The following is a 14,704-nucleotide window of genomic DNA, read 5'->3' as shown; positions in this document are numbered from 1 at the left end:
AAACACATTTTAACAACCCTACCGAGAATTGGAGAGCAGAATTGTGGTACCCTAACCAGTAATCGTAATCGAGTCTAGGATTTTATTGGTTCAGCAAAGTAAACTTCATGTTTTCGTACTTATACGGCTTTGTTATTGTACTGGTACTCAGGGTCTTGTACGCTTCTTGGTACTCGGGACATTTTGCGAAGGTACTGGTATGAGTAGAAGTACTCAACATGTTGCTCTATAATCACATGACCCATGTAATTAATATTAAATAATATAGTAGAAATTTAAGGAGTCTTGTTCTAGGAAGGATGAATTTGTATAGCATGCATTTTTGTATTCAAGCGTCTTCAAAATAAAATCATCGTTGCATATGCGAACAAGTCAAACGAATCGATGTAAAAGGTGTTGGTATATCAATAAACCTGAAGTGCAATGGCTCCATGACATTATGAATGTTTACGTTTCAATAGTTTTACCTCAGGTACTTATCCAAGCGTTCTACTTTTTCCAGAAGGTAAACGCATAGCTAATTTCAGAGGCATGCAAAGGATTTCAAAATAATGGTAGGGGAAGGGGGTTCATAAATACCGACTGATGTAGGCATATCGAGACACGAACCAGACTGACTATGGATAGAAGCTCAGACTATAATTTAGGTCTAAATTCTAGATTGGTAAAGTGACCGCAATGGATTATGGCGAGAGTTAATTAAATTCTATGTCTGTATATATAAATATATATATATATATATATATATATATATATATATATATATAATATATATATATATAAATATATATATATATATATATATATATATGTTCATCATATTAATTTTATGCAGACGAAAAACTACACCCTGATTGGCCCAGAATTGCTGTCATCACATAATTGAATTTAGGCAAACCACAGAATCATCTCTAAACGTCGCCGCAAAATGGATCCTCTGTGCATTCTGCGTCATAAATTGCAGTGTTTGAATGTTTTTCAACACAAAAATTTTAAACATTTCCATCATTTTTTTAAATTTGTCAACGAGTGTAACGATACTAAACAACCAAAAGCGTACATTTCCCACATTTTTCAAATATAGCTGATGTTTATTTAAGAACCTTCATTTATTCTTTCCAGACCAGACAGGCACAGTATAGATCACATGTGGTAGAATAATAGTGTAGCGTAGCCACCAAACTGTAGAAAGTTTAAACGGACATTTTCCAACGTAATTTGTAGACATTTTAACGGAACCGTTTAATGTTTCAACGAATAACATAGTAGCTCCAAAATAAGTCACGAAACACAGCTATTAAAATTGTCTTCTATTTATTAACGTGAAACACTAAATGAAACGGCTAAATAACAACAAGCTAAATAAAACTGAATGAACAATAACTAACAGCTGACAACTAACAACTGAATAAGTCACAACTTTACTAGCATCTCACCAGTAACATGCAACAAGTAACTAAATCACATGTAATTTAATCACGAAATCACCAGTAACACCAGGGAGTTGTTCCATAATAACTCCCTGGTAACACAGACCTACTGACTACATTCCTTTTTATACACAAACCATGCCCGGGTACTGACCAGCAATCTTAAACTAATCCTGCTGTCTTCACACCTTCTACAGAGAACAATATAAGCCTATGTATACAGTAAAACCTTCCCCGGAAAAGGAATAAGATAAGAACATGCAGTAAAACTTTCCACGGCTCTCTAATTACGGGCATCTAATAATACAATGGGTGTAAACAAATTTGTGTGAGAAAATCTAGACTTGCCGTCAGAGCATCGTGGGAGTCCAAATCTCCACGCCACATTCGAAGAGCTTCTTCCTTGGGCCAACTTCTTAGATGTACACAAAATATCTCCGTCAATGTCATTTACATAAGCAACAAACAACAAGGGACCGAAAACAGTCCCTTGTGGAACCCCACACATACGCGTTTACGGCGCCTATTGGGGAAGCAAGTTGTATTAATGCAAACTGGGGACTTCTGTTCTGAGTAACTTTTGAATGATGTTTTTCACGTTTTATGACGAATACAGGCTGGCATTGCATGTTATCATATTGAGAAGGTAGAGAAGCTTTGTTTTCTTGGTTTGAACCTTTACGTGCAAAGTGGGGATAACACATTTTTTTTTTTTGACATGGGACTGGGGATATACATATATATCCCCAATGTAACTGCGAGGAATTAAATGATATATCCCAAGGTGACTTTACTTAGATTATTTTCCTTTGATTGGGTGAGAATGTTGAATTCCACAAAACGAGAGTACCAGTGTTCCATTGCAACATGGGAGTCTTTTATTAAAGCATCTGTCAATCATCCAGGGGAAAAATGTAACAGAATGCAAAAATGCATTGTGGTTTCGATGATGTAACAGGATACTTTGGCTTTCCAAGAGATCTACGCCAGTGGTACTTGCCCAAAGGTGCCAGATTTATAGAAACACAGACACCACTGTTGGTTAGAGTGCTATTTCAGTGCAGGAAACAGGCAAGGAGTCAGTTTATATACACATAAACCATGTCATTTCTTTCTCTTGCTATAAATCCATTACCTGTGTTTTCACTGAAACATCTGAGTGAGAAAAAAGGGGTCCACATCCATATATTACCTCAGATATTATTGCGTTCACATTGAGTCAAAATATGCACATAAACAAGATTCACACCTTTTTCTGAGTTTGACCCACTTTATTTTTACTTAAACAACAAAGTGAGCATATAACAAAACAGCAACTTTCAGTAAAGACAAATGCATGAATTTATGTATAACAAAAACAAAACCACTTGAAAGTAAAAACATAAGGGGTAGAAAGATGATTTCTATTTTGTCACATACTGTCACTTACACTTCAGCAGCAGCATATCACATGACATATCACCTGATGACAAAGTTGTTCTCTGTTGAGTGAACTCAATATTATTGTCACCATTCAATAAGTAACCGAACATGGGTGTACTTTCATAAACTGCCAACGGTGACAGACGTATTGAAAAAGTAAAAATACCTGAAAAAAGGCATATACCACATTTTAAGCTTACTTGAGTGAACTTGTTAAAAGCTCAAAGGCCATTGAGCGATTTTAAGTGACAACAAACAAACAAACAAAAAAGGAACACGATTTCTTCCTTGCAGTGTAAAGTATCTTGCTGATCTCCATAAACACTAATTAACTCTCACTAACTACATCAGTCACTTTTGTACATTTGAGCAGATATTATGTCTGGTGTACAGGAAAAAGCATGTATGGACAGAACAGAAAAGAAAACAAAATTTAAAGCTGAAGGCATACTAAGTAAACGTTTCCCTTTCAACAAGAATAAAACTACTTCAAACAACAAACAGAAAAAGTTCATATCAATATTGGCAAGAGTCATTTTTGCTTGGGCAACCTCTCACATGACATATCACCTAACAAACAATTGTTTTCTGTTCAGTGAATGCTTTGCTCAATATGAGGAGCTTCAGGTATATGCCACTATGAACAGCGAAACCTGCCAACTTGTTCCACACCAATTATTAACTAAGTGACTTTCTACGTAATCTGCCAAGGCAGTTTTCAATAAGTAAGTAATCCTTCTGTAACAATACCTTAAAATTAACAATACAGTTTGTTAAGCTTACTTCAGTGAACTTGTTAAACACTCAAAGGCCATTGAACAGTTTTAAATGACATCAAACAACAAAAATAGGCAACAAAATTTCTTCCTTGCAGGTAGGTTAAAGTCCAGAAGGACCTTGCTAAAATTAAAACAAACTCCTTAACTTCTACAAAACACTTCTGTCATTTTTATTACTTCTGGTTTACAAGAAAAAAGCATAAGCTGAGGGAACATATTAGAAAGCAACAAAATTTAAACCCGAAGGAAAATTAAGTAAAAGTTTACATCTGAACAAGAATTAAACTACTTCAAACAAAAACAGAAGGTCACAGAGAAGTTGATGTCAGTACAAGTCATGTATCCCTGGGCAAACTATCATGTGAAACAAGTGACAATTAATAGTTTTTGTTCAGTGGATCCATTGCTCAATAGAAGGAGCCTCGGGTTCATTCAACTACCAGTGAAATTCAGTTACTAATCATACATGGGTGAGGTTGGTGCCTAAAGTTTCAAAATGTAACTAATCTTTCGGTAACAATGATTAAAAATGAGAAATACCCCTCTTAAGTGTATTTCGGTGAACTTGTGTCCAAAACTCTTGCGTCAAATTCACTGATAAAAACTTCTTTACAGGTTGTAGTCTGAAATGAATAGATCTGCATATGAACTCCTTACTTTTTTACAAAGTTTTTCTGTCCCTTTCGTGCTATAGAACAGATTTTGTTTCTGATGTAATCTTTAACATTGGTCCACCTTCGATTACGAAGACATGGTTCCAGACTCATGCAGTTCACTATTGCTGACTTTCCAGGCAACTTTGATGCTGCAATGTATTGTCCTAAGTGCCGATGGACTGCCGCTTGCTCCTGAGTGGTCCATGGTGTTTTCTTCTGTCTGTCTTTGGGCATTGGCTCTAAAAAAGTTGAAAGAGATAGTACAGATCAAGACACAGAAATATTTTAAAGCTGCACTTCTAGTGGGTCGGCTATGGTGACAATGTCTCCTTTCATGTTATGTACTGAGATAATAACTATACTGCGCACACAGATAGTATTCATGTAATCAAAACTGAACTTTCCAAAAATTACAATGAGAGACAATATCTAAAAGCAATATGAGCACTTTTACATTTTCATGTTCAAATAAAAAATATCAGCTTGTTAAGTATTTTGTTTTAAACAGCATGACTACTAAGGAGTACTAATGTAAATCAAAGCATTGACGGTTTTCTTTTTCTTACAAAACATGTTTGTTTATCCTCCCCTATAAGCATACTGTTCCAATTTGTTCTTTAAAGCTCTACTTTTCTAGATATAATGCCAACTGGTAATCTACAAAGCAGTGAAGTTATTGAACCGACCACAATGCAAAAAAAGGCATTCAATTTTGTTTGCAATTAAAGCTTACTTTTTATTTCTTTTTTTTTTAAACCAGAGCTCAAAGATATTCAATCCAGTATTTTCTATACCTGTTTGTTGAGCATCATTCAGAGAGTGTCCTTTCTTGATATCACTGTCATCAACAGGCTGCTCAATAGAGTCATCTTGATCAGAATCTTCTTGCTCATAGTCTCCCTCTGTTGCAACTTCTGTACATGAAAAAAGAAAATCATCATAAGTATGCTCAAGGATCAAGACTTTTGATGGCTAGCATTGAGGAAGGTTAGAGTTTGGCTTAACAGTTGAACCAAGGACCTGTATACTCACAACCTGTGCGAAAGATATCACATTACAGTCACTGGTGAATGCAGTTATATGGACTACCAGGCTCTTACGGATAAAATTTGGGATGTTACCCTTCAACTACCTGATTGAGGCAAATACTACTATAATCAGAAGTTGGCAAAGGACTGATTGATAAGTGGGAAACAAGTTGGGCAATTTATTTGATTTAAAACTTGGCCCAATAATTGATATCAAACCCCTTTACTGTCTGCCAAGACCTATTCTACCACTTGAGCCAATGCACAGCATTTAGTGTGTTTAAGCCGACTTTTAACCGTCTCACAATATCAAGAACCTAATTTGCTAAGCAAACCTCTCACTTAAAGATCTGCTGTATTGGCCCTACCTATAGCATGCTATAAATAACTTATGTCATGCTTACTATGCATCATGTGAGCCCTTGAGTAAAACTTTGTCTAGTGTAGCTACATTTGGGCCAACAATTTAAGCTCAGTCATAATGTGCACTTTGTGTTAAGAGAAGTACCCAATTTATATCACTTGCAAATTCCTACAATGTAGCATGAGATGTCCTACAGGGAAATGGTACTTGTAAAGTAAAGGTAAAGTGAAAGAGTTACATTGACAGTACAACATTTACTCTGAACATTAATAACTCTTAACGTCATATTTGATGTTATTGTTGATATCCCCAGTCTATTGGTTTTAAAGCAGTGTGTATCCCCTCTTCACAATGTATGCTCCGACTGACATGTTTTTCAATTCACAATACAGTAGTCTTAACATTTATAACTCTTAACTGTCATATTTGATGTAATTGTAGATGTACATTGTCTATTGGTTTTATAACAGTGTGTATTCCCTCTTTATTCCCCAGGTTTCAACTGACATGCATTTCAATTCACAATACGGTAGTCATTCTAAACAATAATTCTTAACTGTCATATTTTAAGTTATGCCTACTGGTTTTACAATAGTGTGCATCCCCACTTTACTATCCAATTTCCAACTGATAGGTATATCAATTGAAAATACAGTAGTCAATCTATCATAGTTGATTTTATTATAGACATCCCCTGTCTAGTGGATTTATAACAGTGTGTATCCCCACTAAATAAACTCCCTCCAGGTCTAGCTGACATGTATTTCTAAGTTTGTGGAGCATTTACCAGTTTTCCAGAATTTCCTGGTTTAAAACTTAGTACCAAATGTCTTAACTCTCCTCTTGGCCTCAGCTTTCCCATAGCAACTTATCTAGTTACAAAGCTCCATGTGACGGGGTGTGGGTATGGAGGGAGAATGGAGGGAACCATGATACTCCATGCATTCAAGGGAAGTGTCTAAAGATGGTATGTAATGTAAGTAAACAGCAAATCACTTTCACTACTGTTGCTAGCACAAAATCTAGTGATTAAACAGACTTTACCATACTTTTCAAAATCATGGGAACTGTGTTTGATGGCAAACCCCAAGTTTAAAATTGTAATGGAGGTCAGGGCCCATGGGTAATTAAACAACAATTTATGAGTGGGCTTATATGGGGAGAAAACTTTAACATATCAAACTTTACCTTCATTTTCCTGCAAATCTAGTTGTTCCAAACTCTTTCCTTGCAAAACCTGTCCGGGGTCTCCACTGCCACCCTCAAGGGCAATCAGAAGCTTTGAAACTTTGGCAACTTGGATAGTTGCATCAGGTAAGCGGTAATACTCCCGATGAACCCTTACGTCATGACCCAAGAAGTTGGCAAGGACATCAAGTTCGTTGTCTTGTAGGGCCATTACTTGGGACATGGTTGCGATGTGCTTCCTTAGCTGTGTTGATCGAAGCAACTCTGGTTTTTTTGCACCACATGCACAAGAGAATTTACGCAATGTGTCGCAGGCACGGATATAATGAGTTGACCCTTCTGGGATAGCAAATACAAAGAGGTTTTGGGGTTCTATTCCCACAGCATCTCTATGCTTTACAAGCTCATCAACAGCACATTTTACATTCTCTGTGATAAGAACAGGAACTGATCTGCCGCGTTTTCCAACAATTTCGACACGCCATATGACTTTTGCCAGGTTCTGTTCAAACTTGCTTAATATCTGCATGTCTAGAACATGTGATTCTCCTTTCTTTAGTTTTGCATAGTCTTCCATTGTCAGCTTTGAAACCTCGCCCTGCCGTTTGCGGTTAAACAAAAGTATCTGTGTCAGTGTGATTTCAGCAAGGTTTCTCCAACTTTTCTTGATTTCCTCTACAGCTTTGGCTTTCTTCAAATCAGCTAAGCTACTCTCTGCCTCTCCTCTGAGATATTTGGAGAGAAGAACAACATCTGTTGTTAGAGGGACCAGTTTGGGGTTGTTTCTTTTGCCTTCATACAATGTCCGCAAAGCATGAGAGGACACTTCCCAATCCCAATTTTCATTGAGTAAGGTGATGACATCTCGGGCCTGCCTCTCCTTTTCTTTGTTCTCCTCAATCAAAGCCGTACTGACTACAAGCATAGCCGCTTTCTTCAGACTGTGCCCAAGTTTAAGTGCCAAACTTGGTTTAGTATATTGGTGGGTCTCTTCGTCAAATCCACACACACTCCTGACAGATTTGAGGAGAAGTTCAAACCTTGATGGGACAATTAAGTCGGCCAAGGTAGCACTGTGTTGTCCACTGATTTGTCGATATTCAAGTACAAGACGAGCTATTTCTCTTAGCTTGTTCCTTAGGGTTTTGAACTGCTCTTTGTCGTGTCCATGTTTGAAACAAAACTTTCTAGCCAACTCTACTATCATAGGATCCCCTTTGATACAAACCGATACATCATCACATAGCAAAGAGTTCAAAAGTCTGTGAATGACATCGCCAGCACGAACACCTAAGGGTGGTGGCAAGAGCATTCTTGCATCTCGGAGGAGAGAATGTCTTCTTTTCTGTTCTTCACTCTCCTCATGATCCTGCTCTCTTCTTAGTTTACATTTGTGCCTGTAAAATTCATTACGAGACAGGTAACCAAGACAATCCAAGCAAGGCTGATAGTCATTGGGGTCTCCACATTTCTGTGGTCGATATACAACTATCAATTCACCCTCTCCTTTGCTTAGTACCTCATAGTTATGCAAGTGATTTCCATAGTTTCTCATTTTTATCCAAAGTTTATCTTTTTCTGGTCCTTTCTTTGCGGCCAACCATTCAGCCACCTGGGCTGTAGTGCTATGCTGGAGAATGTGAACATTTAGTTTTTTCTGTGGCCTGGAGCAAACGAAGCAGTACGCGGGTTTGTCATAACATCTACCGTTAGCAGTATTATGGGTTGTCATAACATAGACCTTGCTTTCCGTCTCGGTACATGAATGTGATGTGCTTGCAACTTCATTGCTGTTAGAATCATTTTTTCTTGTGCTAGGGCTGGTTTTTTCTTCTGCAGTTGAGCAGCTTTGAGTAGGACTTCTTCCTTGACCATTGATAGGAACAGACCTTGCCCATCTTTTCAATGGAATAACATCTGAATGCACAGAACACTCATCATCTGAATCAGGAACATATGATTCAACATCAGAATCGTCACTGCTTGGTTGTGAACAATCTTCCACTGACTCAAGATCACCATCTAATGACTCTGTGCTATCCATTGACCCTGTATCTCCCTGTGCTGACTCTGGATTACCATCCTCTGACCCTGAACCTGTCTCTGCTGACTCAAAAGCTCCACTATCTCCTAGAAATCTACCTCCTGTCGATTCTGTGTCACTGGGACCTATTATCTCAGTATCTGGAAGTGACTGCTCATCTTCTGCTATGGCCGGATGCAAACCTGCTACTGATATGAAGTTCACACCTGATGCTTGTGAGGCGTTTTCCGCCAGGTAAATGTTCTTCGTATTGCAGCTGGCCATCGAGGAATCAGTCACTGGATCTGTGTGACCCTCTACAGGTAGGTTTACAGCTGGAATCTGGTAACTGCAGTCTGCACCTGATGCTTGTGAGGCGTTTTCTGCCAGGTAAATGATGTTCTTCGTATTGCAGCTGGCCATCGAGGAATCAGTCACTGGATCTGTGTGACCCTCTACAGGTAGGTTTACAGCTGGAATCTGGTCACTGCAGTCTGCACCTGATGCTTGTGAGGCGCTTTCTGCCAAGTCAACGAAGTTCTTCGTATTGCAGCTGGCCATCGAGGAATCAGTCACTGGATCTGTGTGACCCTCTACAGGTAGGTTTACAGGTGACTTTTTAGCAGCACCTTAAAGAGGAAAAGAGCCACAAAAAAAAGCACTTGTTAACATTGCTTTATCTAAATAGACAGCTTAAAACTGCATCACCAATGTTGCAAAAAATCATATGAAGTATGCCATTTATTGAGTTACACTGAAGAAGACAAAAATTACCCATATTAGCAAAATTATGACATTGACAATGAAAATTAAACTTTGATTGCAAACAAACCTTTTTGAGCAGTTTCATAGTTTTTGTGCAATCTACACATCTAACAATTGTGTTTTCCTAAAATGGCAGAGAATGACCCAACATGGCCTTTGACCTCAAGTTCCTGACATCCCATATGTGGAAAAGTCAAAGACCATTTTGATCAATATCACTTTCAAATTGGGGAATGAGAATATCTTGTGTTTTCACAAAATAGCTGAATATAAATCCTTTATGACCTTTGACCTCTAATTCCCCAACAACACCACTGATGCCCCCTTACTTGGTGATCATTTTGACCAAGTGCATCATATCGGCAAAATAATGCACAAGTAATAGCAATTGTATGTATTTGTTGACAGACAGATAGATTGAGCTGCACAATGACTAAAGATCACACTAGTAGGCTATCAGCTGAGCTCTTTGGGATGACAGAAACACTGGTCTTGTGAGTATTGCATGTGTGTGCGATACTGCATGCCGACAGTGTAAACTAGACCTACATAAAAAGTGTACACTGAAAACAGGGATAAATCCATATTATACATGGAACAGGGGATATCCTCTTCCATGCGCAAAGACAAAGATACAGTTAAGTGAGTAAAAAATATCTTGAATATGTTAGCAGTACAAATTAGCTAGAAATTACAATTCACCCCACTCCTTGTTTACATGCAAGGTAATTTGTTGCAATTGTGTGCACTCTGTGACTGTAAAAGAAAAGAATATATTTCCTCTTCTGTGAGCCTAAGCCTTGCCTTCTGTAAGCCTAAGCCACACATATATATATACACATATATATATATAGATGCTCATTGATGAACTTGTACACTGAAAGTGGGGATAAATCCAAGCTATACTTAAGGGAACTGGGGTCACCTATACTGTCTTTGTGAATTTACAAAAAATTTCAAATTTTACAATAGGTGTTGAAGATAAAATGTAAGTTTTTTGACTAACCTTTATCAGTAGACTTCCTGGAAACTTTTGAAGACACACCTCCTTCCACACAATGTGGAGGTTGAGGACTTTCTCTGCCTTGTTTTGTCTGTTAGAAAAAAAATTAATAGATATTAACTTTTATTTTCATATTTCATGAAGAACTTGACATTTGGCTTCAATATATTGTAGTATAGCAGACTGGTCTATGGAATGGCTATGAGATCTTTGAATTATATATACTTTGACAACAGTAAACGATACAAAGAAGATGGAACCTAACTCTTACCATGCAGCCTAAACTGGGGCCATGTAGTATACTGGTGATTATGGTCCCAGTTACATGATTCTAAAGCTTGCCCATGTGATAACTGATTGAAATAATTTGTTTGGGTTGTCAAAGCCTGCTGGAGAAGCAAATTGATAATAATGTTAGAAACAATGGTCTAACCTGGGTGCAGTTCTTCCACGGTAAGTTTCCAACGCCATAGTTATATAGCAGTTCTTCACCCCTTTCGATATTCCTTGATGCAAACAGGCACAATGCTGGTTCACCGCTCACTTGAATTATATGAAGTTTTACATTCACTTCTCTTTTTTCTCCATGGTTAACAAGTCTTCCTAATTTAGGACCGCACGTTGGTTCCTCAGTTGCATCAATGCTATAAATGAAAAAGCCTTGTTTGTTAATAACAATGGATCAATAAAGATAGCAGGAAAACAAAGATAATTATGAACAATTGCAGCCTTAATAACTCCTAGGTTAACCAAGTAGTGTCATATACATCACACATTGTTTATCTGGATAAATGAAGGGAGAGAAAGTACAAATGCAGGCTTGATTCAGTATTTCAATGGGTGGTGCAGTTTATCTCAATTTCTTTTCACAACTAAGTTTAATAAATGGATACCTGTGCTATAACAAATACAGAGTAAGCCATACATTTCAAACTCAGTTCCAGTATACCAACAATAATAACTCTTGATTGGACAAGCCAATCGATCATGCACAGCTGAATGCAAATATGATATCGTGTCACGCACATAACGCACACAGAAAGACGGGCAACAACGCATAGATTCTTTCAAGAACAACGGATTGCTAGGAATAGAGTAACTAAAAATAACCTTGAACTTTACATGACCTTGTACATACACTTCTCACAAAACCAAATGCCTTACCAATATTCCTTGCCTTTGCACTTGATGAAGAATCTGAATCCAGATGAATTTTCATTTTCCAGCTGATCTCCTTCTGTAGCTGTAAGGCACTTTCCACTGTACTGTAAGAGAAATTCCCCCTTTTCAAAGAAGGAATCTGTTACGACTCCTCTACCTGCAGTAAATAAAATCAGTTTATGGTTATTGTTGAGGGGCCAACTCTCCAGTAGTAGTCTCCACCTCGTACTTCAAAAGGTAGGGGTCACACTAGTGGTGCAGTCAGGGTGGCCTGGTCCGGGGGGGGTGCACGTGCCCTCCCCAAAAAGAATTGAGCCTTCCCAGGTGCCCCCCAGATGCGATTTGTAGTGCTTATAAAAAATACTCAAACAAAAACTTTATCTGCCTCAATTACAAACATAAATATCGGACAGACTAATCCCCAAATTCTTAAAAATAAAGTTACTTCAAGTTGCAAAATATAGCACCCTTAATTAATAGAAATTTTTCAAAGGACAGCATTCACAAATAAACATTGTGCCCCTCTAATTAAGTGCTGTCCCCCCTCCCCTGTGCCCCCAAGTTTGAAATGTCTGGCGACGCCACTGCACATGACATGTTTTGCAGGACAGACATAATTGACATGCGCTTACTTTTACTTGCAAAGGCAGGATGCATATTTTTATTCTCTCCCTCCCTTTTTCTTACTACACCTACAGTATATCAAGCCATGTACTGCTCACATTGAAAAGTATTGTAGTATTTCAACTTACCTTTTTGTGGTATTTCTTTCACTGAAAAACCTTGCCTATCTTTCTTCTGGTTGATATATTGTTTGGCCACATCCTCGTGGTTTAATCGCCTCCTTTTTGGCCTCATTATTTTGCCTGTCATCAAAAGGAATAAGATTAGAATAGATTGAGAAAGTGACTAAATTCAAATTCATTGCAATATTAGGTTAACCCCCTGCACTATTGGAAGTTTCAGATATATGTTAAAACATGTAAATAAAATAAATGTTTTTAACCATTATTGTGCAGAGCTCTTCATCAAACATTGTGCAAATTGACAGTTTGCTATTCCTAGCCCACATACAGTATTAAGCTTAATAAAACATGCATGGAATATTATTAGACAACAATAGTGCACATAACATCAATGTTAACTGGGAATAGCCTATCTGTTAGTTATTGCATACTGAATTGGTGTGGCATTGACAAAACACATAACAGGACAACCTCTGTACACAGTTCAGAGAATTTGTAATTTCAGCATACCGTACCATTTTTGTTTTAACACATGGGCTAATATTACTGAAATCAACCTCTCCTCCCTTGAGATAATAAAGAGGTTGAATGATAACAGTGAATTTTTTCATTACCAATACCATGCAATCACATGTTTGCTACAGGCAAATATATTTCATCATCATCTTAGCAATGTAGAGGACCATAGTTTTTCTGAACATCTCATGTAATTTCCCAATGTCAACCAAAATTTATGGAGAGCAAACTTTAATTACATTTCTCAATCATTGTCTTCTACCAACTTTAGTTGATGCCAAATAGTGTTAACAATAACATACTTACATCATACATGTAGTTGTAGACTCCCCCACCCCCCCCCCCCCCCACTCCTTTCAATGTAGAACATTTTCCACTTAAAATGATACGGCTATTCAAGGACTAATTAATGCTACATATTTTCCAATACTTGTCCTACAAAAATCTTAAGTATTAGCTATTACTATTAATTAAGCATAGACTGAGGACTAGACCAAAAGTTAGGCTACATGTAGGCCTACGCCTGCACAAATGCAATGCGTGACATTGCATGTACTAATTGGTCTAAAGTATGTCATAAGCTACGCAGTAATAACACGATCTTCAATGTGGGGAGGTGATGTACTGATGGTAACGTTGGTTGTCCACAATTCCATAGCAGTTAATTAAACATCCCTTGGAAACGCAAGTGAAACATGTATAATCTAAGAATGACATGTTGACCAATTTATATATTTTAATATAACCATAGCTTCTGTAAATTAAAGTATTACATTTCTACCTGAAAACCCATCTTGGTCCAATTTTAGCCTTACTTAAAAAGGCACTCGACGATGTACCGCAACGTTAAAATTAAAGCTAGGCCTAGCCCCGTATATGCCTAACGTAAACATTTAGGCTAAGTTACTGCATCGACGCTACCCATATCTAAGTTGTTAGATTCGCTATTTTGTCTACTTTTTTTTAGTATTGATATGCCAGTCGGCTGATTTCTTACAATAAGGTCGTCTCCTTCTTTTAAATTTGAACGAAAACTCACTTGCATTTGGTAGGTCGATTTCTTCGTTAGTTTCGTACTCGGTGTACACACGGTCTGCGGAGAGCGCGGGAAATGTGGCGCGCCAATCGGATGTTGTGAAACAGGCTTACACCGGTGTATGAAAAAAATTCCATGCGAAGCTTACACACTTTTTACACCTAAATGCGTTTAAAACCTGGATAGTGGGGAACATGCTCAGAACTCACTGACAACCCCTGAGCATGTTATTGACACCCCATTTGACTGTATTTTGATGAATCTAAAATCGGGGATATCCCCGTTATGCGGAGTATCCCCAGTTGACGGGTGTGTATCCTAACGATTATCCCCGATAGGCGCCGTTCACGCACGCACTAGTAACGTCCTGCCAAGAAGAAGCACAGCCTTTAATTACCACCCTCTGTTTCCTATAACCAAGCCAATTCTCCATCCGAGACATTAAATTCTCCTTGACACACATACTCTACGGCCTAAATAAAAGACGCTTGTGGGAACTTTATCAAAGGCCTTCTGGAAATCCAGTAACACAACATTTACAGACTTCTGCCTATTTAGTGAGCTTGTTACATCTTCCATTAACTCAG

The 14,704-nt window shown here is 37.8% G+C and overlaps 1 protein-coding gene across 2 annotated transcripts; it reads right to left on the bottom strand.

Annotated features, from left to right (window-relative positions):
• Window positions 1-1,297: 1,297 nt before the first annotated feature.
• On the bottom strand, window positions 1,298-14,575 carry LOC139983649 (uncharacterized). Of its 2 annotated transcripts, XM_071997348.1 has the most exons (8): window positions 14,121-14,575; window positions 12,572-12,685; window positions 11,823-11,976; window positions 11,092-11,302; window positions 10,662-10,749; window positions 6,868-9,519; window positions 5,082-5,201; window positions 1,298-4,526 (listed from the first exon to the last, which is right to left on the bottom strand). In XM_071997348.1, exons 2-8 carry the CDS (start codon window positions 12,675-12,677, stop codon window positions 4,285-4,287), a joined length of 3,573 nt encoding a protein of 1,190 aa, XP_071853449.1. In that variant the 5' UTR covers window positions 12,678-12,685; window positions 14,121-14,575; the 3' UTR covers window positions 1,298-4,284. The 2 variants fall into 2 exon arrangements, with proteins under 2 accessions (XP_071853449.1, XP_071853439.1); XM_071997338.1 differs by lacking the exon at window positions 14,121-14,575 and having other exon boundaries at window positions 12,572-13,413.
• Window positions 14,576-14,704: the final 129 nt, after the last annotated feature.

Source organism: Apostichopus japonicus, chromosome 2 (assembly GCF_037975245.1).
Source record: "Apostichopus japonicus isolate 1M-3 chromosome 2, ASM3797524v1, whole genome shotgun sequence".
Lineage (NCBI taxonomy): Eukaryota > Metazoa > Echinodermata > Holothuroidea > Aspidochirotida > Stichopodidae > Apostichopus > Apostichopus japonicus.
Note: the sequence above shows the minus strand (reverse complement) of the source record. Positions and strands in the feature narration are given on the sequence as shown.